The sequence below is a fragment of the Muscardinus avellanarius genome, assembly GCF_963383645.1.
Source record: "Muscardinus avellanarius genome assembly, contig: SCAFFOLD_46, whole genome shotgun sequence".
In the NCBI taxonomy this organism is placed as follows: Eukaryota; Metazoa; Chordata; class Mammalia; order Rodentia; family Gliridae; genus Muscardinus; species Muscardinus avellanarius.
This window is the reverse complement of record NW_027664364.1, coordinates 7,808-30,428: the sequence shown is the minus strand read 5'-3', so window position 1 is coordinate 30,428 and position 22,621 is coordinate 7,808. Positions and strand designations below refer to the sequence as shown.

The 22,621-nt window shown below is 52.4% G+C and overlaps 1 protein-coding gene across 1 annotated transcript; it reads left to right on the top strand.

Annotated features, from left to right (window-relative positions):
* Positions 1-2,922: 2,922 nt before the first annotated feature.
* Positions 2,923-21,903, top strand: SLC22A13 (solute carrier family 22 member 13; the record flags this gene model as incomplete). The annotated part of the gene is made up of 11 exons (XM_080720112.1): positions 2,923-3,300; positions 13,285-13,388; positions 13,549-13,703; positions 13,844-14,012; positions 14,194-14,314; positions 14,407-14,501; positions 14,682-14,896; positions 15,077-15,185; positions 15,649-15,858; positions 19,126-19,216; positions 21,850-21,903. 11 exons carry the CDS (start codon positions 2,923-2,925, stop codon positions 21,901-21,903), a joined length of 1,701 nt encoding a protein of 566 aa, XP_080576238.1.
* Positions 21,904-22,621: the final 718 nt, after the last annotated feature.

Here is a 22,621-nt window from a genome sequence, read left to right as displayed (position 1 = left end):
GTTAGATTGACGAGAGTCTCACTACTTGCTGAGGCTGGCCATGAACCTGCGATCCTCCTGTCTCCCGCTCCCAAGTCCTGGGATTTGATCTTTTCCATACCCCTTTCTATTACTGGTTTCTAGTTTAATTTCATTGCGGCCTGAGAACAGACAGTGTATGGTTTATATTCTTTTGAGTTTGTTAAGACATGTTTGTCGTCGGTGATGGGGAAGGTCCACGTGAGTGTGAGAGGAATACGCCTCCTGCTGTGCTGGTTCTCGTGATCTGCAGGCATCAGTGACACTCAGATGGGCGGAGGTGCTGAGTTCACCTGTGCTTGGACTGCTCTGGCTGCCGGGTCTTCCCTTTTCTGACAGAGGCTGTTAACCTCTCCAGACACGGTGGTGGGTTCCTGGCACGTCTGGCACTTTTACCTGCTGTGTTTTGATGTGCTCTTGATGGGCACAGACACAGTAAGAATTGTCACGCGTCTTTATCATGATGTGGTGCCCTCTATCCCTAACAACAACTTCTTTTACTCTGAGGTCTCTTCTGCCTGAAATTAAAGTAACTACTTCCAGCGTGTGTGTGCTCACACGCACACGTGTGTGTATGTGTGTTTTGCAGGGGATCAGACCTAGGGCTCACACATGCTAGGCAAGGGCTCTACCACTGAACTCTATCTCCAGGCCCTGTTTTGCCTGCCCTTCCTTCTTTCCTTCCTTCCTTCCTTCCTTCCTTCCTTCCTTCCTTCCTTCCTTCCTTCCTCCTGTTCTTTCATGCTGAAGATAGAACCCAGGGCCTCAGACATGCTAGGGAAGTGCTCTGCCACTGAGCTACATGGCCAAGCCCTTTTTTAACATTTTATTTTGAGATGGGACCTCAATAAGTCACCTACTTGGCCTCAAACTTGGATTCCTCCTTCCTCAGCCTCCCAAGTAGCCAGGGTTGTGGGCACATGTCACTGTGCTTAGACCTATGTTCTTTTTCCTTTCTTTTACTAGGCATTGAACCCAGTGGAATTCTACCACTCAGCTATATCCACAGCCCTTTTTTACTTTTTATTTTGTAACAGGGTCTTGCTAATTTGCCAAGCTGGCTTTTGAACTTGTGATCCTTCTGTCCCAGTCTCCTGAGTACTGAGATTACAGGTGTTATACCACCATGTTCAGCTTTCTTTCTTTCTTTCTTTCTTTCTTTCTTTCTTTCTTTCTTTCTTTCTTTCTTTCTTTCTTTCCAGTACCAGGGATGGAACCCAGGGGCATTCTACCTCCGAGCCACACCCCAACCCTATTTTATCGTCATTTTATTTTTATTTATTTATTTATTGGTGGCACTGAGGGTGGAACCCAGAGGCTTTCTACCTCCGGGCTATACTCTCAGACCTATTTTTCTTTATATTTTATTTGGAAACAGGGTCTCACTAAGTTGCTGAGAGCCTCACTAAGTAGCTGAGGCTGGCTTCAAACCTGTGCGATCCTCCTGTCTCAGCCTTCCAAGCGCGGGGATTACAAGCGTGCGCCACCACGCCCTGCTTTTTTTGTTTTAATTTTGGAACAGGGTCTCGCTAGGCTGCTGAGGGCTTCACTTAGTGGCTGAGGCTGGTCTCAAACCTGCCGTCGGCCTATCTCAGCCTTCCAAGTACTTGGATTTCTTGGAAAATCCAAGAGGTGTAGAGGTGATAACTGAGAATAATAATTCTCGGGGAGTCTAGAGAAAAAAGGAGAGCCTGATCAGGGAGTTGGAGATGGTGCAAAGAGAACATGGCTCTTCTTAAGTAACACGGAGGGATTCTCTTCCGCCATCCACCACCTTCCTCTTCCTTTAGTGGCTGTGGCCACCAGGCAGCCAGCACAGGCAGGAGGCAGCTCTGCTGCATGCAGGGCTGCCCTGCACGGCCTCCCTCGTCCATTTTCCTCTACCCGTGCACCTCAGCCTACCTGCAGATGGTTCAAGTTCAGAACGTGAAAAGCCTTTCCATGCATATGCGAGCGGTATGTAGCGATATGTGGTACGAAGTGTGTGCACGAACCGGGCCGTGGGGAAGGGAGAGTTCTCTGTTATCACCGAGAGTGCTGGGGGCGGGGGTGGGCTACCCCGGCAGCCCTGCTTGTTATTATCTTGGGAATATGCTAATGGTTTCTTCATTGATTAAAGTTCTAAACCCCACGCCTACCTTTGGGGCCCGTGGGCCTCGGGGGTCTCCTGACCTGCGCCCTCCTGGGACTGGCTGGGGTTGCACGCCACCCCCGGCAGACATGCCCAGGAGAAAAATAACACCGTCAGGGGTGAGAGACGAGATGGGCAGAGTTAAGGCGCCATCTAGATGTGGGCACCATGGTAATCCCTGTACTTGAGAGGCTGAGACAGGAAGATCACAGATTCAAGGCCAGCCTCAGCAACTTAGCCAGAGCCTGTTTAAATATACAAAATTACAAAGGGCTGAGGGGATAGCCGGGAAGCCGCATGCCCCGGGCTCAACCCCTAGTGCCAAGACAACATACCCCCTAAAACAGCCGGTTCTCCTGACTGCCCCCCTGCACTGTAGTGCTGCTCCTGGAGCCGACTTCTGCGTCCTTCAGAGAAACTGCTCTCGGCTTTTGGGATATCCAGTGATGGATGTCGTAGTTTGAGGCAGGGAAGGGGCTGCTGTAAGCAGCGTCGTGTTTGGCTAAAGCTCGTCTCCTGAGAAGGCGGCTTGAGGCTCTCTTGGGACGCCAGCTCCTTGCACCCTCAGTAGCATAGCCTTCTGTGCTATGGGTTCGCGTGGACTTCTCTGCTCGGGCCACAACCAAGTGTCTTAAGGTGTGACAGGTGGAACTGGGCAAGGCTGGATTAAATATTAATTCAGTTGTCACCACTGCCCAGAGGAGCAAGTGTTCCAGAGCTAATCTCCAGAGCTACCTGGCATTCCCGAGGCTGAGAAGCGGAGACCAGCCACTATGTCTCAATTCTCCCAAGTCCTGGCTGAAATCGGCGACTTCGGTCGCTTCCAAGTACGGCTGACAATCCTGATGGGTATCCCCAACTTCCTGGATGCCTTCTACATGTTCAGCCAGGTCTTCATGGCCCAGGAGAAGCCCCACTACTGCTCAGTGGCCTGGGTCCAGAACAGCACCTTCAACCTGAGCGCCGCTGAGCGGTTGGCGCTGAGCATCCCCCTCGATGCCGCAGGCGACCCCGAGTCCTGCCTCATGTTCCGACCACCCCCGGACAACGCCAGCCTGGACGACATCCTCAGCCACCGCTTCAACGAGACGCAGCCGTGCGAGGCCGGTTGGATCTACCCCGAGGACGGGTCCCAGAGCCTGACGAAGGAGGTATGCCGGCCTCATGCCTAGCCTCCACTTGCCTGGGGTCTGGGCCTCCCTCTGCCCAACGCGCTGCGGTGGCCTCGGTCCCTGTGCCTGTGCGGCCGGTCACAGCACGCCGGGGCATCGCTTAGTGGTCTTCCCATGGACACACCCACCTCGCTGTCATTTTCTCCGGCTAGTCTGGCTGCTCACCTGTCCATTTCTGCCTGTCCTCTTTGCTTGTCCTCTGCCCGTCTGCCCTGCCTGTCTTCCTGTCTCGTTTTCAGCGTCTTCTCACCGTCCAGTGTTCCCCACCCATCCATTTCCCTGGTCTTTTCAGTCCGCTGCTGCGCATCTACCTCGTCCCTCTCCTTGTGTTTAGCTCTTGGGTGTATAGGAATCCCGTGCTCCCTGTCATTGTGAGCTTGCAGCCTCTCTCCCTGCGTCTCGCCCGCCCACCCGCCTGCATGTGGGATGCTGGAGGACACTCCGGACTCCGTACTCGTCCTGAGGATGACCGAGTGCTTGCTCTTTCTAGCTTCATTCTCTTAGGAGAGACCTAAGTGGAGCGACAGGAAGCCTCTTCCTCTCGCCAGCTCAGAGCAAGAGGGGCCTTCGTGAGCCTCTGGCTCTGGGCCCTTGCTGCTCACAGGTGGGAGGTGGAGGCTCAGAGGGAAGGGACTTGATCATGAGCTGGGGCTTCTGTGCTGAGCCCCGTGGTACCTTCCCTGCAACAGGAGACAGCAGATGGTTCAGGAGCCGAGGGCGCCATGTGCTGTGGGGCCCAAGGATGTCTCACCACCTTCTTGGTTGCAAATCTGAAGCTCTGAGATGAAACATTCACTCTTCTCCTGCCACATATTTGAAAATCTTACTTTTAGAGGCTTTCAAAGACGATGTTTTAAGCTGGGTGTGGTTGCCCATGCTTGTAATTCCAGTACTTGGGAGGCTGAGGCAGAGGATCTGGGTTCGTGGCCAGCCTCAGCTACTTAGTGAGGCCCTTGTCGACTTAGACCCTGTTTAAAAAATAAATAATAAACCGGATGTGGTGGCGCACGCTTGTAATCCCAGCATTTGGGAGGCTGACACAGGAGGATCATGGTTTGAGGACAACCTTGACTACTTAGTGAGGCCCTTTGTAACTCAGTGAGACCCTGTTTCAAAATAAAGAATAAAAAATAGGGCTGGGGGTGTAGCTCGGAGGTAGAATGCTTCTGGGTTCCATTCCCAGTACCACCAAAAAAATTTAAAAAGAATAAAAAAAAAAAATCAGCCTGTGGGTGAAGCTCAGAGGTAGAATGCCCTGGGTTCAATCCCCAAAACCACACAACAAAAAAATTTTAAAAAATACAAAACAATGTATTAACCAAGGTCAAACATTCACTCTTTAATATGTGATCTTAACTAGTCAGGTCTGGGTAACCTAAGGATAAGTCTTGCGTGTTCCTCCTGACTCCACCCCATCCCACCCACGGGGGAGCATAGGGGCCTCTGCACTCTCCCAACCTTGGGATCGAGACCAGCCCAGCCTGGCTGGACCCTTAGTGCCCTCTTGGTGACCTTTAGCATCACCCGATGGTGGGTTCTGGCCTTCTCTAGCCCTTAGAGGTAGTGGGTATCCCCCACATACTCAAAAACTCTGCCCACCTGCCCAAATGTCACAATCTGTAAAGCCCAGAAAACCTTCCAGATTGCTCTGAGCCAACAGAGCCCAGCCTGTCCACAGCCTGTGTAGGACCATCCATGCAGCTGGCTCCAGCCACCCCCCCCCTGAGCATGAACTGCGGGGAGCCCTGTTCCCCTTCTTCAAGGACCACTCATGGTCATGGAAGACCTCTACAGGAATAGAGGGCGGGACGGACTCTGAAGCCTGGAATTTGCTTCTTTCTAGAGAAAGAATGAGTAGTCAACTTACTGGAGGATGTAGAATGTGAACTGGGTACCAAGATCCCCAAAAGAGGTCGATAGAAAAGAGAGAAGTCCTTTGGAAGGAACAGCAAAGCAAGGCCTGGTATCCAGAAGCAGGGGTGTGTTCAAGGAATTGGCAGCACAGCGTACGTGGGGCCAGGCGGGCAGGGCAGGGACTGGAAGGGGTGTTTCAAGGATTTGGGCCTTTGTTGTTGTTGTGTGTTTAATATGCCTGAAGACAACACATATCCCCAAAAGCAGACACATGACATATGAAAAAACTTTTTTTTGGCTGGTCTGGAGATGGAACCCAAGGGCATTCTACCTTCAAGCTACGCCCCCTGCCCTATTTTTTATTCTTTATTTTGAAACAGGGTCTCACTAAGTTGTGGAGGGCCTCACTAAGTAGCTGAAGCTGTTTGTGAACTGCGATCCTCCTGTCTCAGCCTCCCAAATGCTGGGATTACAAGTATGCACCACCATGACCAGCTCATCAGGGGCAATCTCTAAAAATTAAGATTTGAGGAAGGCAGAAAAGGTTACTTAAACATTTTAAAAAATTATTTTCAATACTGGAGATTGGACTCAGGGGCATTCTACCTTTGAGCTACACCCTAGGCCTTTTTATTCTGAAACAGGGTCTCACTCAGTCGCTGAGGGCCTTGCTAGGTGGCTGAGGCTGGCCTCGAACCTGCTCCCCCACCTCTCAGCTTCCCAAGTAACTGGGATTACAGGCCCTGCCCAGTTTTTCTATGAAAACAGAGAGCCCCATCTGACTGCCCCCCAGCGCACCTCATATGTAAAACAGACCACAAGGGGCCTCCCTGACCGGCCCCTGATATCAGCTGTTCTCCCTGCCCCGCCCATCTCTGGAGTTCCATCAATATCTGGTCTACCCAAGGCTGGAGAGATCAGACAACTGTCTAAGAGGAAGGTGATAGTGATATGTTTGCATCCAGAATGTCCCCCAAAGGCTCATGGGTTGGAGGCCTGGTAGCCACTGCAGCAGTGCTCAGAGGTGGGCACTTGGGGCCATGATTGATCATGGGCGCTCTAATCTCATCCCTGACTCATCCATCTATGGATTTGTAGCTGAATGGACCACTGGAAGGTGGTAGAAACTGTAAGAGGTGGGACCTCAACCAGGCGCGGTGGCGCACGCTTCTAATCCCAGCATTCGGGAGGCTGAGACAGGAGGATCGCAGTTCAAAGCCAGCTTCAGCTACTTAGTGAGACCCTCTGCAATTCAGTGAGACCCTGTTTCAAAATAAAGAATAAAAATAGGGCTGGGGGTGTAGCTCAGAGGTAGAATGCCCTTGGGTCTGATCCACAGTTCTGGGGGAAAAAAGAGATGGGACATCATTGAAGAGAGTGGGTCCCTGAGGACTATATATCATGCCCAGACCCTTCCTCTCTCTGCATCCCAGCCACCGAGAGTGAGCACTTTGATTCAAACACATGCGCCTGCCATGATGTCCTCTCTCACCAAAAGCCTACAGCAATGGGGCCTACCAACTGTGCACTGAAACCTCTGCGTCTGCGAGCCCAAAGAAACTCTTCTGTGAGCTGTTTCTTCTCAGGCGTTGTGTCGCAGTAACAGAAAGCTGACTAACACGAGGAGTGCGTCATGTGATAGCACACACCAGAAGTTCTTCCTCAGCTCCTCATACTGCATCCTCATCCCCGGGCCTGCGTGTGAGCCCAGCCTCCCGGTCCACGCCAGCTTGTCCTCGGTCTCCGTCTGTTCTTGGCGAGTTTCTCCATAGCAGAGGGGTCATCTCTATGCTCAACGTGGGTCTCCACAAGCAAGTGGCGCAGCCTCTCAGGCACCCACGTCTCTTCCGCGCTGTTTAATGAGGACAGAGAAAGCCACAGAAGAGCAGACTAGAAATACATCTGTTTGTGGAGACTCAGCCGCCAGGATCCCTCCTGCTCTGCTGGTCCTCTGGTACCAAAAAGCCAAGACTCGCCGGGCGTGGTGGCGCACACTTGTAATCCCCGCGCTTGGGAGGTGGAGACAGGAGGGTACCACAGGTTCGAAGCCAGCCTCTCTGGCTTTAGAGACCCTGTTTCCAAATAAGAAAAATATAAAATAGGTCTGGGAGTGTAGCCTGGAGGTAGAAGGGCTTCCAGGAACCCCAGTACCACCACCACCACACACACACAAAAAAAACAGCCAAGACTCTAGGACTCTCTGCCGACCCTGTGGCTGCGTAGTTGTCAAAACCAGCACAACCTTCAGAGGAGGTTTGCGTGTCATGTTGGATACCAGGATGCGAGTTTTACCAGTGGTGCCGTTGTTTATGGCCATGTTCAATTGTCTGAATTGCTGGAATTGTTTTGTATATAATTTATTTATTTATTTATTTATTTATTTATTTATTTATTTTATTGTGGTCCTGGGGATTGAAAGTAGGAACGAATATTCTACCTCTGAGCTATACCCCCAGCCTGATTTTATTTTCTTAAATTTTGAAATAGGGCCGGGTGTAGTGGTGCACGCTTGTAATCCCAGTACTTGGGAGACTGAGACAGGAAGATTGCAAAGTTTCAAAGCCAGCCTTGGCTACTTAGCCTCTCAGCAACCTAGTGAGACCCTGTTTCCAAATAAAATATAAAATAGGTCTGGGAGTATAGCCTGGAGGTAGAAAGCCTCTGGGTTCCATCCCCAGTACCACACACACACACAAATTGAAGCAAGGTCTCACTAAATTGCCAAAGGCCATCTTCTTCTCCTTTTTAAATTTTTTTTTTTTTTTTTTTTTTTTGCGGTACTGGAGATTGAACCCAGGAGCAGTCTACCTCTGAGCTACACCCCATCCCTATTTTTTATTCTTTTTATTTTGAAACAGGGTCTCACTAAGTTGCAGAGGGCCTCACTAAGTAGCTGAGGCTGTCCGCGAACCGCGATCATCCGGTCTCAGCCTCCAGAATGCTGGGATGACAAACGTGGGCCACCATGCCCGGCTAAGGACTGGGATTACAAGTGTGCAAAGTCACTATGCGTGGCTCTGAAGGCCATCTTCTAACCTGAGATCTTCCTGTCTCCGTTTCCCAAGGACTGGGATTACAGGTGTGCAAAACCATGTCCATCTTTGTATCCACTTTAAAGATTTCAGATTCAGCGTTGGCCTCAGCTTCTCCTCCAGCGGAGCTGGCACCACCAGGGGCCTCTTTACCCTGGTCTATGCTGGATGGTTGGCCTTGGACTTCCTCCCTACCACAACACAACCCCTGCTATCTTCCCAAGGACCACGACCGCTACTCCCAGGGGAATGTACAACTCTGGTATTTATTGTCCGGCATCACTTGTTAATCCAGCTCCATTCCAGAGAGATGCTTTCCTGTGTGAGATCTTCTACCTCTGCGGCCACCTGTGAGGAAGGGCCCTGCAGGCAATGCACAGGGCTCTCTCTGAGCAGACCTTCCAACTCCTTAGCACGACTGGTATCTCCCAACACAAACAGAAATACAAGCCACACAAATTGAAAAGCACATGTTGCTAAGTCCGGGTGTCCTCGGAGATCAGATTTTACTTCTTCTCAACCTGCCTGTGCAACATTTCTTGGGTGTCATCCTTGGTAAAAAAAAAAAAAAAAAAAGGGAAAGGTGATTCCTGGGCCTTTCCTCATGGATCTCTGAACAGGGTGGGGAAACCGACCGTCAGTGAACAGCCATCATGGTGCGGTCTGTCCTGGGACCAAGAGAGAGGTGGGAACAGAGGGGAAGGAGGAGCAGCCATCTGTAGCATCTCGAGAACTGAAAATGCCTGGCCCATTTGAGGAATGTGGGCATAAAAGAAGTTGGGAAGTAGATAGGAGCCAGCTCTGACTGGGTCTTGGATACAGTGCTGAGGCGTTTGGGCTTTCTCCTAGACATCAAAGAGAGCCCCTGAAGGTTCTGGAGCAAGGAAGGCAATGCGGTGGGGGTGTGCTTTAAGAAATGAGTATGAGCCGGGCGTGGTGGCACACGCTTGTCTTCCCAGCATTTGGGAGGCTGAGACAGGAGGATCGCAGTTCAAGGGCAGCCTCAGGTACTTAGTGAGACCCTTTGCAACTCAGTGAGATCCTGTTTCAAAATAAAGAATAAAAAAATTGAGCTGAGGGTGTAGCTTGGAGGCAGAATGTTCCTGGTTCCATCCCCAGTATTGAAAAAAAAAATGAGCATGGAATTCTGTGGGGTACAGGGTTGGGAGGTAGATGGCTGGCCTCCCGGGCAGAAGCCCTCTTCATTCAAGAGGTCCTCTTCATGGACCATCTGCAACGTGACACCACATGAGCCTGGGCACACCTGGGCACCTCGCCAAGCCCGAGTCTCTGCTGCCCAACAATGGGATGCTAAACTGACTTGGGGCCAGAGCGAGGATTTATTGGTACGAAGGGTATCGACTATAGGAGTTTGTGAAGGGTGCCAGACTTGGGAGACACCCATGGTGTGACGTTCTTGGCTGCAAAGCGCTGTGCTCCTGAACACCTTGTGAGCTCAGGGCCAGGGCACCCATCCTAGCTGCTGGACTGAACTAAGAGCTGCTCTGTAACGGCCACCAAGCTGAACGTCTCACATGCATTATTTCTTTCATTTCTTTTTTTTATTTTATTTTGGTGCTGGAGATGGAACACAAGGCTATTCTGCCACTGAGCTATACCCCCAACCCATTTTATTTTTTGAAACAGGGTCTCACTGTGTTGCCCAGGCCAGCCTCAAGCTTGCCTTCCTCTGGCCTCAGCCTCCCTGAGTCAGACAATTGCCGTCACCAAAGGTTCATCCCCAGTTTTTTTTTTTTTTTTTTTTTTTTGCAGTACTGGAAATGGAACCCAGAGACATTCTACCTCCAAGCTACACCTCCAGCCCCTATTTTTTATTCTTTATTTTGAAACAGGGTCTCACTGAGTTGCAAAAGGCCTCACTAAGTAGCTAAAGATGTCCATGAACCATGATCCTCCTTTCTCAGCCTCCCAAATGCTGGGATTACAAGTGTGCGCCACCACGCCTGGCTCATCCCCATTTTTGAACCTGTGGAAAACCAAGACATGGACAGAACAGCTATCAGGCTCAGGGTCAAACACAGCCACTCCATTCTGCCCCTGGAGCCTGGTAGGAGGAAGCTTTTAATTATTTATGTGTTTCCATTTTTGTGGAACAGGGGAATGCTCAGGGCATTCTACCTCTGAGCTACACCCCCAGCCCAGTTTTTAAAAATTACTTATTTACTCTTGTGGTGCTGGGGATTGAACCCAGGGCATTCTACCTCTGAGCCATACCCCCAAGCCCATTGTTTGTTTGTTTTTTGTACTGGAGGCTGAATTCAGAGGCATTCTACCCCTGAACTGTACCCCCAGCCATATTTTACTTCCTATTTGGAAGTGGGGGCTTGTTACGTTGCTAAAGCTGTCCTTGGACCAGCGACCCAACTATCCCAGCATCCCAAGTCCTGGGATTGCAGGTGTGCGCCACCACACCCGGCCCTATTTTATTTATTTATTTTTTAATTTAGAAACAGGGTCTTGCTAAGTTGATGCAAGCCCCACTGAGTTGCTGAGGCTGGCTTCAAACCTGCAATAGTCCTGCCTCCGCCTCAGGAGTGCTGGGATTAGAGGCGTATGCCCCACACCCAGCTATTCTAAATTTTGAAACGGACTCTCACTAAGTTGCAAAGGGCCTTACTAAGTGGCTGATGTTGGCCGCAGACCTGCAATCCTCCCATCTCAACCTCCCAAGTTTGTTAGGGGCATTCTACCTCTGAGCTACAGCCCCAGCCCTATTTTACTCTTTTATTTTGAAATACCGTCTCACTAAGTTGCAGAGGGCCTCACTAAGTTTCGGAGGGTGGCCACGAATCTGCCATCCTCCCGTCTCAGCCTCCCCAGCACTGGGATTACCAGCATGTACCACCATGACTACACCAAAAAACAAGTAAGATGGGACCACGTTATGACCCTGCCCTGCCCCGCATCATTCTTTATGATAACGAGTTAACCATTTGCCATATACTGGAAATTCCTTAAAAATTAACAGTTGTCCTAAGAGCAGAAGAAGAAGCCACAGAGTTAACTAACTCCCGGGTTGGTTAATTTCTTGCTAGAAGGTATGCAACTGATGTTAATTTATTAGTTGCTAGGTATAGGCATTAGTTCATTTATTAATTTCCAGCAAACAGGAACATTCTCTCCACAGTCACTCAGTTTCATTTCCTGTCTGGGCAGCAGAGGCGAGTGGGCCCTGCCAGCTGCCATCCAGCTGTGGAGGTCAGGATGCGCTGCTCAGCTCCTCTTCCTCGGGGGAGAGGACCATGGTCGGTACTTGTTCTGAGAAGGCTGAGAGAATGCTCGAGGAGCACCTTGCACCAAGCACCTTGCACCGAGCACAGGGTGCACAGTGACTCCCAAGGGCTCTTCTTGGGGTTGTGAAGCCCGAGAGCTCTCGGGGCGCACCTCCAATGTTCTTGCAGGAGACCAAGTTGTGCGCAGGCACAGAGCTCCCCCGGGGGTCCTCACAAGCCAGCTGGGTCAGCCGTGACTGCGTGTGCGTGTGCGGCAGGCGTGTGCGGAGCTCTGTGGATCCCGTGCCTCTAAGTCTCCTGGTGGCTTGGCTTAGACGTAACCCCCTTGCCCACACCGTGTGTGTGTTCCTCTGTCCTAATCAGAAGGGGTGTGTGGAAGCTCTTCAGGGTTCTGACTGCCTCGGAAGGGTGGGTTTTAGGGGGATTTTGCAGCCAAATGCGAAAATTTGGAGAGGCTCCAGTGAGCCACAGGGGTGTCCTGGCTATGGGGAAGGAGCCATCAGGGTTCGTCATAGAGGGCCACAGCTTACATTGCTAGTATGTAAGTCATTTTACATGGCATCTCTTGGGCCAAAGAAAGGCCTAAGAGTCCTGTGCATTAAGTCCAAACAACTCAAAAAGTGCTTATCAGCCAGGTGTGGTGGTGCACGCTTGTAATCCCAGCATCTGGGAGGCTGAGATGGGGGGATCACGGCCCACGGACAGCCTTAGCTACTTAGGCCTTTTGCAATTCAGTGAGACCCTGTTTCAAAATAAAGAATAAAAAAATAGGGGTAGGGGCGTATCTCAGAGGTAGCGTGTCCCTGGGCTCCATCCCCACTGCCGCTCATGACCTAACAACTTACTAGTTCTTTTTAGTTTTTTATTTTTAAATAGTTCCTTTTATTTTTATTTAAAAAAAATTTTTTTTTTTTGTGGTACTGGCAGTGGAACCCAGGGACATTCTACCTCTGAGCTACACCCCCAGCCCTATTTTTTAAATTATTTTGAAACAGGGTCTCACTGAGTTGCATAGGGCCTCACTAAGTAGCTGAGGCTGGCCGCGAACCACGATCCTCCCGTCTCAGCTTCCCAAGTACTGGAATTACAAGCATGTGCCACCACGCCTGGCTTAGTAGTTCTTTTTTTTAATTATTAATAATATACATAAATTGAAAGAAGAAATTTATTTCATTCTCTGTGTGAGTATGGTTCTGGGGGATTGAACCCAGGGTGTTCTACTTCTGAGCTATAGTCCCAGTCCTAGTTTACTTTTTATTTTGAAACAGTGTCTCCATAAATTACCACAAGCTGGTCTCAAACCTGGGATCCTCCTGTCTCAGCCTCTTGAGTTCTGGGATACTGGTGTGCACCACCATGCCTGGCTCGATTCATTCATGAATGCAGCGAGTCACAAGCCGGATGTATGAGATCTTGAGCTTGTACACCTCCCCGGCCTTGACCGCTGCTACCCTCATTTTAAATTCCACGCGGATTTGAACGTGGCCTTCGGTCTTCCCACAGCAGCCCCTCTAAACAGGACTTCACATAGATAGGACGTCATTGTAAATATGCCACCTCCTCTTAAACCATGAACCGACTGTCCTGGGCTAGTAGTTTGTGTGTTGTCGGACAGATGACAAGTACTAGTTTCAAGATAATTCCTTTAACATTGCAAATGCACCCTGCTGTGTCCAGTGAGCCCAGTACGGTGCCCTGGGGTGCCTTGGCACCCAGTTTGGGGACCACTGGCATCGCCTGTAGGGGGTTCCTAGAGGACTGGGTAGTGATGGAGCCCTCTCCAGCACCACCCCTAGACTTGCCTCTGCCTGTGTCTGCCTCAGTTCAACCTGGTCTGCAATCAAAAGCACCTGAAAGAGACCTCGCAGTCGGTGTACATGGCTGGGCTCCTGGTCGGGGCCTTCATCTTTGGGCCCCTCTGTGACCGGTAGGAACCCTGATCAGCCCCACCTGCTCTTAGGCACCTGGCACATGCCCAAGTTTCCCTTTGCGCCCTCACATTGGGATAAGTCCCTGCTTTGCACCCTCAAATGGGGTTCCCAGGGAAAGGCGTGTCTCCCCGCACAGACCCTCGCTTTCTTCCTCAGGATCGGCCGCAAACTCTCTCTGCTAGTGCAGCTGCTCCTGATGGGCGTCATGGGCCTGGCCATGGCCTTCGTGCCCAGCTTCCAGCTCTACATGTTCCTGCGCTTTGTTCTAGCGGCTGCTGTCTGTGGACAGATCTTGTCCACCCTCGCTCTGCGTGAGTACCCAGCCCCTAAGTACCTGAGCGACCTCACCGGGCACCCCGCCTGGAGGTGGTCTGTGTGGCACTCCAGGGCCTCGGGGCAGCCGGGCTGGGCGGGCAAGGCCTGGCCTGGTCTCAGCCTCTGGTCCCCACAGTTTCAGAGTGGGTGGGACCCTCTTGGAGGACTTCAGCTTCCATCATCGCCCAGGCCCATTTCGCGCTGGGGCAGATGGTGCTGGCGGGACTGGCCTACGGCATCCGCAACTGGAGGCTCCTGGAAATCGCCATCTCGACACCTGTCTTTCTTCTCTTCTTCTATATCTGGTGAGCAGACACCTGCCGGGGCTCACCACCCGCAGGAGGGTCCCAAGCGGGGTAGGGCGCGCCACCCACTCATTTATACAAGACGGAGTCTGGCAGGGGTGGGGAGTGGGCTCCATGCACACTGCAAGGGCTGAGAGGCTGTGCAGGACTCCAGACCCCAATGTCCCCCGCTGGCCCCCAGGGCTGTCCCAGAATCGGCACGGTGGCTCCTCACTCAGGGGCGCACAGAGGAAGCCAAACAGCTGATCCAGAAGGCGGCCTCCGTGAACAGGAAGAACCTCTCTTCAAAACTCCTGAGCCAGGTACCCACAGCAGCCCAGGCCAGCACTGACTCCCACTGCCCACCACCCATCCAGCCCTTTTGCAGGGCCCCTCACTCTGCAACTCCTTCCAGCTGGCCCCAGAGAAGACAGGCCCCACGGGGAACGCCTTGGACCTTTTCAGACACCCCCAGCTCCGGAAGATGACCCTGATCCTCATCTGTGTCTGGTGAGAGCCACGCCCCCTTCCCTGTGTGTCTGCGCATGATGGGATGGAGGCTCTCCGCTGGGCAGTCTCGCCCTCACTGTACCAGCATCCCCTGCAGCACGCTGACCAAAGCCGGCTCTTCCTCTGGGCTTGAGAGTCTCATACACGCAGCCATGACGGGGACCCTTGGATGTATTGTAGGTTTGTGGACAGCCTGGGGTACTACGGCATCGGCCTCCAGGTGGGGGACTTCGGCCTGGACATCTACCTGACGCAGCTGATCTTTGGAGCAGTCGAGGTGCCTGGCCGCCTCCTCAGCATCTTGCTGATGGAGAAGCTGGGCCGCAGATGGAGCCAGCTGAGCAGTCTGATTCTCGGTGGCCTCATGTGTATCGCCATCATCTTCGTCCCAGCAGGTGCAGAGCTGGCTCTCCCCGCTCCCACCCCTCTCCAGAGCTGGACCGATGGCCTTCGCTCCCTTCTCGGGAGTGAGGGCTTCCCAGGGGCTGGGCACAGAAGGAGTGAGAGAGGGCAGTGGGCAGGCCTGGGTGACGGGCGGCCGGTCCTCTGGGTGGCTGACTAGCATCCTCCCCCAGATCTGCCCATGGTGGTCACGACACTGGCCGTGGTGGGGAAGTTCGCCATGGCTGCCGCCTTCACCATCTCCTACGTGTACACCGCTGAGCTCCTGCCCACTGTCATCCGGTAAGAGCTGCGGGGTCACTCGCTCTTCTGCTCCTGGGGACTCCGATTCTGGCTGTCCCTCTGCTGCCTCCAGTCCACACATAGCTCACAGTGCTGGCGCAGGGGTCAAGGCAACTAGCGATCTCGGGCAAGCCCTCACATTGTCCTAGGCTGGTGGAGGACAGATACAGATGCAGGCTGTGGGCTGGCCCTGTCGGCATGGGAAGGTGGGAAAAGTCTAGGAGTGACTGGCCCAGGAGAAGGAGCCAGTGGGGGAGGGTGGCCGCACAGCCTTTGAGGGGTGTCTTCCTGTGGGGGAGGGTGGCCGCACAGCCTTTGAGGGGTGTCTTCCTGTGGGGGAGGGTGGCCGCACAGCCTCAGCAGGGAAGTGAGTGCAGAGTGGCTGGCAGGCGGGAGGCACACACGTTGGATGGGCGGGATTGTGTGGCGCTGAGGGGCTGGGGCTGCATTGGTCTCTCCACAGGCAGACAGGTATGGGGCTGGTGAACATCTTTTCAAGGATCGGGGGCATCATCACGCCGCTCGTGATCTTGCTGGGCGAGTACCATGCCGCCATCCCTATGGTCATCTACGGCAGCCTCCCCGTTGTGGTCGGGATGCTCTGTGCCCTGCTGCCAGAGACGCGCGGCCAGGGCCTGAAGGACACCATCCAGGACCTGGAGCTCAGCTCCCGGTGAGTGCCTTGCTAGCTTTGTGTAGAGGCTGGCGTGAGTCCCCGTGGAACCATGGACATCTGCATGTCTTGGCTCAGATCCCTTCAGGATCTGATCTTGATCTACCTTCAGGAGAGAGGTGGTGAGGGACACTGCCACAAACCAATGCCTAGACACCCAGTGTTACCCTTCTGCTCCCCGCAGGTCCCCGGAGGCAGAGCCCCCTGAAAAATAAATGGAGGCCGCAGAAAGAACTCAGCCCCAGGGTGGCCGTCATGAACAGCTCACACTTCTTCTGATCCTGGGCTCTAAGAACCAGACCAGCAGCAGAAGGGAGCCGCCCATGCCTTCCCCTGGAGGTGGCCAGGACCCAGACAAGACGAGCCTCGGTTATGAAGCCAGCACACCAGGGCATGGGCCAGCCCAGCCCCTGCTGACCCCGGTCCTGTCCTGTCAGCATCGGGACAGGCTCCCCGCCCTCCCCAGCCCCTTCTCCCCAGAGCCTCAGCCCAATACTAAGTTAGGGTGTCGGGTGGATCTTGGGCTCCTCTTGTTCTTTGATGAGTCTGGAGGCCATGTCTTCCCAGATCCCCTCAATTTGGAGTACCCTGGCCCCAGAACACAGTCCCAGAGCAGAGCACTGGGTAGGGCCTTCCCAAGTCACGCGGCAAGTGGAAAGGAAATAAATGTTGGAGTTGTGGACTCTCCCAGGCAGGGAAAAAAGGGCCAAGGAGGAAGAAAAGGCTCCTTGTTCCTTCTAGTGGCTGGACCAGCCTCTCTGGCAAAGGTGCAGCCCCACAGGACAGCTGATACTCCTGAGAGGAGTCTGTCCAGTCGACAGCCACGCCTCCATCCTGCACGCTCTTGGAAGGTCCCCCACCCCCTGCCCACGTCCCGCTCCCCCTAACCCACGTGCGCCTCTATGCTGGGAAAGGTCGGGAGACAGGCTCTCCTGTCTGATGGGTCCTGTGCCGTGCTGGCTCCTCAAGGCCACACACAGGCCGAGGGAGGAGGCAGAGATCTTTTTGTGTAGATGCTTTTTCTTCTCACGCAAACACTCTTGTCTTTAATGCATTTTGACAGGCTCATTACTACTAGATCTTCCGTGGGGCCCTGTTCATGATGCCCAGTGATGCCCTGTGATGCCCTGTGATGCCCTGCTCTTGTGCCTGTTGGGGGTTTTCTCAGGAATTCTGTGTTGTTTCTGAATATGAGCAACATCCCCATATCTGATGTCTTTGGACCCTGTCCTCAGCCCAAACCCAGTCAGTCAGTCTGTCTGTCTGTCTGTCTGTCTGTCTGTCTCTCTCTCTCTCAGTATTGAACCCAGAAGGTTCTTCCTCTGAGCTGTACTCTAGCCATTTTTTATTTTTGCAGTACTAGGGATGGAACCCTGGGGCATTCTACCTCTGAGCTACATCCCCAGCCCTGTTTTGTATTCTTTATTTTGAAACAGGGTCACACTGAATTGCAAAGGGCCTTACTAAGTAGCCAAGGCTGTCCACGAACTGCAATCCTCCTGTCTCAACCTCTCAAATGCTGGGATTACAAGCATGATCCACCACTCCCAGCTATTTTTTATTTAGAAACAGGATCTCACTAAGTTGTTCAGGGTCTCCCTAAATTGCTGAGGCTGGTCTCGAACCAGTGATTCCCCCCTTCTCAGCCTCCCAAGTACTAGGACTAAAGGCCCCATATTCTCTCTTACTGCTGGCATCCCCAAGACAACCCTCTTGGGTAGGCTTCCAACAAGCTACTTTCCCAGCAACTGCTTGGCCCACAGAACCGCATGCCATCTTTGTGCCCAAAAAATGGTGGAAGAAGAGCTTTCTCGGCCATTTCCCCTACCCTTGCTCCTCTCCCACCAGTCTCCTATCTCACAGAGCCTCTACCCCTAAGAAGGGAGCTGCACTAGTTCATTTTCTATCACAATAATGAAATGCCCGAGGCATGGTAACTTTACAAAGAGAAAAGGTTTGTCTCGCTCACGGTTGGTTCTGGAAGTTCAAGGGCATGATGCCAACATCCAGGCTAGGCTCTGGTAAGGGCCTCATCGCAGACGACCTTACAGTGGTGGGGTGAGCAGGAGACTAGAGCTCACGTTGCAAGCCCAGGAGCAGGAAGGGGCCAGACAACCTTCCACTAGATCCCATCTTTTGAAGGTCACACTGGGGACCAGACTCCCAGCACCTCCCCAGGGACACACACTCGAGCCATTTCCAAACCATAGCGGGTTCTTCCAGAAACATCCTTCCTCCAGCAAACCTCCTCTTGGGGATGGTTGGTGCTGGATCAGTTCTTTGTGACTCCAGCGAGGAAGTATCTAGCACCTCTCTTTCGAATATGTGAATATTTCTCATCGTTCTCAGCTTTGAAGTCACGGGTAAAAGTTCTACTTAGCTTCCTACTCCATACTCTTTCGTAGAATCTCGAGCTAAACTCTCCTCTTGGGGACACTCAAAAAAGTCTTTCTTGACCCCTTCCATGTACCAGCCAGGCTGCAATTCCCAAAATGTGGGGGAGAAAACCTAGATGTTAGTGGGGAAAGTGCTATTTGACAGCCAATTTCCTCCTCAAAGATTCAGACACATGCTTCCTTTGGGGCAGAGATTATCAGTGTCATTCCTGGGAAGAGACCTCAAGGGACCCTTCATCAACCCGAGTGTAAATGCAATGATTCACCTATTGTCTTTGGAGGTCTTTGGAGACTTGCTTTATAGGGGTTATGAGTAGTTGGAGAGGTGTATTTAGGAGTAGCCTATGGCTTGTTCTGATGAATAGGTCTTTGTGGGTTAGTGGCCTCTGATGGAGGCCTACAGCTGAGGCCTCTAGAAGCCCAGGGGAGAAAGGCCCAGGCCTGATCTTGTCTGTACCCTGAGGAGCACAAGAGAACTGGGGTTTCACTAAGCCAGACAGTGGATCTCATGAGCCAAACTGGCCGTCCTCTAAAGGGTGTTACTGAATGCAGAGGAGCCCAGTTCAGGGGACGTGCTAGCAGTAGACCAGGTTTACAATTGGCTTTAGGAGCTGATTTGAGACAGAGCTCAAGTCTTGAGGGGCAGGAGCCCCCACTCTTGGCCTGAGCCCTCCCATTTTAGAATGGACAATTTGCCTACATGAATGAGCCCCTGGGTTTGATTCCTAGCATCCCCAAGCCTCCAGAGAAAGAATGGATGACTTCCTAGGTCCCTTGACACTAATCCTCAAAGATTCGAATCTTGGGAGCACTGGCTGAGCATAAAAACCAAAGGAATCCAGCCTCACACCAGCACCTGCCGTCCTCTTAGAAAATCTGTCTCCACCTCCAAAATCTCAAACACTTATGGCAACCAGAGTGCCAACATAGCTTCCGGCGAGGACCCTCTTCCTGGCCGGCAGGTGGCCACCTTCTCCTCTGCCCTCTGGAGGCCTTTCTGTGGCCATGCACGCGGACAGGAATGTCTCTCCTTTCCTCTGCTAGTTCTGTCTAAACGATCTCACACTTCTGGCCTTATCCTACCCTAATTATCTGAGCCAGTCGGCCCATCTCCAGATACCGTCACAGGGGGGTTAAGGCTATAACATATGCGTGGGGACACACACTACCTCTTTCTATAACACCATGCTTAGCCTCATTGGCCCCTTGGTCTGTTGACCCTTTTATGTCCTCATCTCTCTCTGTCCTTTCTACTCAGATGATAGGATGGAACCATCTTTTTTTTTTTTTTTTTTCTTTCTTCAGTACTGGGAATGGAACCAGGGGCATTCTACCTTCAAGCTACACTCCCAGCCCTATTTTTTATTCTTTTTAATTTTGAAACAGGCGCTCACCGAGTTGCAGAGGTCCTCACTAAGTAGCTGAGGCTGGCCACAAGCCTGGGATCCTCCTGTCTCAGCCTCCTGAATGCTGGGAGTCAGACACGCATGCGCCACCACGCCCGGCTCGCGATTTTGTTCTTTATGGCTGTGTAAAACTCCACTGTGTGTATCCGCCACATTTTCTTTATCTCTCCACCTGTTGACAGGCACCTAGGCTGGATCCAGGCTGCGACAGACATGGAACCAGCCTTTTAATTTCTATTTAGAGACCCGTCATTTCTGTCTCTGTTGCCTGTGCCCAACAATTTCATCTTTTTACCCTTTGGTTGTGCCCAGCTAGCAAATCCACAGCAGCAAACGAACTCAATTTATCTGCTCTATCCCTGCACCCCAGAATACAGGCCACTGCTGGAGAGCCACACACCAGGCAAGTCTGTGGATTCATGGTACCAGCTTCAAACAGCTGCGTGAAGTGCCCACCATCCTGCCAGGCTGTCTAGCCGGCTTGCTTTCATCCCCACCACGGTCTGGCTCTAACCTTCCTCCTCCTCATAGAGAATGCCACCTCCTTTCAGAAACAGGAGGTGGCGCACACTTGTAATCCCAGCTATTCGGGAGGCTGAGACAGGAGGATCCGGTTCACAGACAGCCTCAACTACTTAGCGAGGCCCTCTGCAACTCAGTGAGAGACCCTGTTTCAAAATAAAGGATAAAAAATAGGGCTGGGGGTGTAGCTCAGAGGTAGAATGCCCCTGGGTTCCATTCCAAGTACCACAAAAGAAGAAGGCCCCCGCCACCAAATCTCCAACCTGCCCTCAGCCTCCCCTGTTGCTGCAGGAAAGAAAGTTGCAAACAGGGACAGCAGCAGAGCCCTGGCCAGGCCCTTTCCTCTGCTCCCCCATCAGCCCAGACCTGCGGGCCTCTGATGGTGGGGAATTTCCCCATCATCTCCCTACCTGGAGCAAGGGCCTAGGCATCGGACAAGCCAGGGTGGGGAGGTTCTGAATTGAATTGACTTGACTTTAAGTTTCTTTGGAGGTGAGAGACTTCAGCTCCTTTTGGGGTTTCTCCTGCTCCCAAAGACTTCCAGCTGAGCCAGTGATTCCCTACTGAGCCAGGATCCCTGTGGGGCACCAACAGCCTGGGACACTTGGCTGCAGGGGGCCTGCCGGGGTCAGGTCTTGACAGTCATCTGTGTTGGGAGCAGGAAGAGCCCGGCTTCCAAGAGCCCAGGACAGGCCCTGGCCCCTGTGGGGTGGAGGCGCTCTCTGATGGCTCCACCCTGGCTTTGCTCCTCAGGGGTGACCTTGAGTCTCAAGCCTTCAGCCCAGGGCAGTGGAAGGACCCTGGGATCTCTAGTTGTTAGGTAATTAGCTGGACTTAGCAGGGCAGGGAGGCAGCTGGAGGCGCCTTCCTGGGAGATAGGGAGGCTGCCCCACCCACGACTTTCAGCCTTAGACACCAGAGGAAAATTCCAACGTGGAGAATTTGGCGCAGTCGCACTAAGCTGTAACCACCTCAAATTACCATGCAGGAGCAGCGCTGGGTTTCTGGACAGTGTAAAGACACCCCCTGTGGATGTTCTCATCCTTTTTCTCATCCTTTTTCTTTTTCTTTCTTTTTTTTTTTTTTTTGTGGCACTGGGGATTCTACCTCTAACCTAAACCCCCAGGCAGTCTGATTTTCTTTTCCTTCCTTCCTTCCTTCCTTTCAGTACTGGGGATGGAATCCAGGGGTATTCTACCTCTGAACTACACCCCCAGCCCCATTTTTTAGTATTGATTTTTTATTTTTTGGTGGTACTGGGGTTCCTGGAAACCCTTCTACCTCTGGGTTACACTCCCAGACCTATTTTTATATGTTTTTATTTGGAAACAGAGTCTCTTAAGCCAGTGAGGCTGGCTTCGAACCTGTGCCATCCTCCTGTCTCCGCCTCCCAAGTGCTGGGATTACAAGTGTGTGCCACCACACCTGGCCAGTTTTATTTTCTTATTTGGGAACAGGGTCTTACTAAGTTGCAGAGGGCTTCACTAAGTTGTAGAGGCTGGCTTTGAACCTGTTGATCCTCATGCCTTGGCCTCCCAAGTACTAGGATTACAAGTGTGCACCACCAAGCCCGGCTCTGTTTTATTACTGTCCCAGCCAGCTCTGTGACCCTCCTGGTGACACACGCCCAATAAAACCCCTATGCTCACCCTCTCTGTGCCCCCTAGACAGAATCTTCCTTTGGGGGAGACAAAAATGGAGGGAAATTTGCTGCCCTGTGACCCAGTCAAGAGAAATGACTTCGGGATTTTTCTTAAAGATAAAATTTGTAGCCAGTGTGAATCTGAATCCTATAAATGTGTGTAGGAAAGAATGCCGTTTCTTCAGATCACGCGTCTCCCTCTCACTGAGCTAAGCTCTGATTCTGTCTAGCTGTCACTGGGGTGAGAGGCACAAACCTGGGGTCTCTTGTAGCCAGTGCAAAGGGGTCATCGGCCTCACTGGTGTCTGCTGTGCTCACTGGCCACCTAGCAGTCCTGCCTCAAGACTGGGGAACTCCAGGGAGCTCCCGGAGCCCAGGTGGTCTGCAGACCCCTGGAGGCCAGGGGAGGGAGGGAGGGAAGGGAGGACTGCGGTTATTGACCCCCGATAAGTGCAGCCTGAAGTCAGAGTAAACCGAACATCTCTGTGGGGTGATTTCCCCGTGACTAATACTTCAGTGGCTTTCCCCAAATAGAACAATTTCTTCCAAAACATTCTTTTCTGGGTGTATTTTGGTAGCCGGCTTTGCCTGAGCCCCAGCACCACCTGCTGATGGGCGATCTGGCCCCGCCTCCCTTGAGGCTGCTCCTGTTTCTCTTAGGGCTCCGGCCTGGGCGGTTTGGAGGAGAACCAGGAACCAGGGCAGGGCTGCAGGGAGAAGGGATTCTGCCTGGCTGGGCGCGGCTTCTCAGAGGCACAGAATTTTCTCAATTCCCCTGCCAGTTTGTGCCTGGTAGA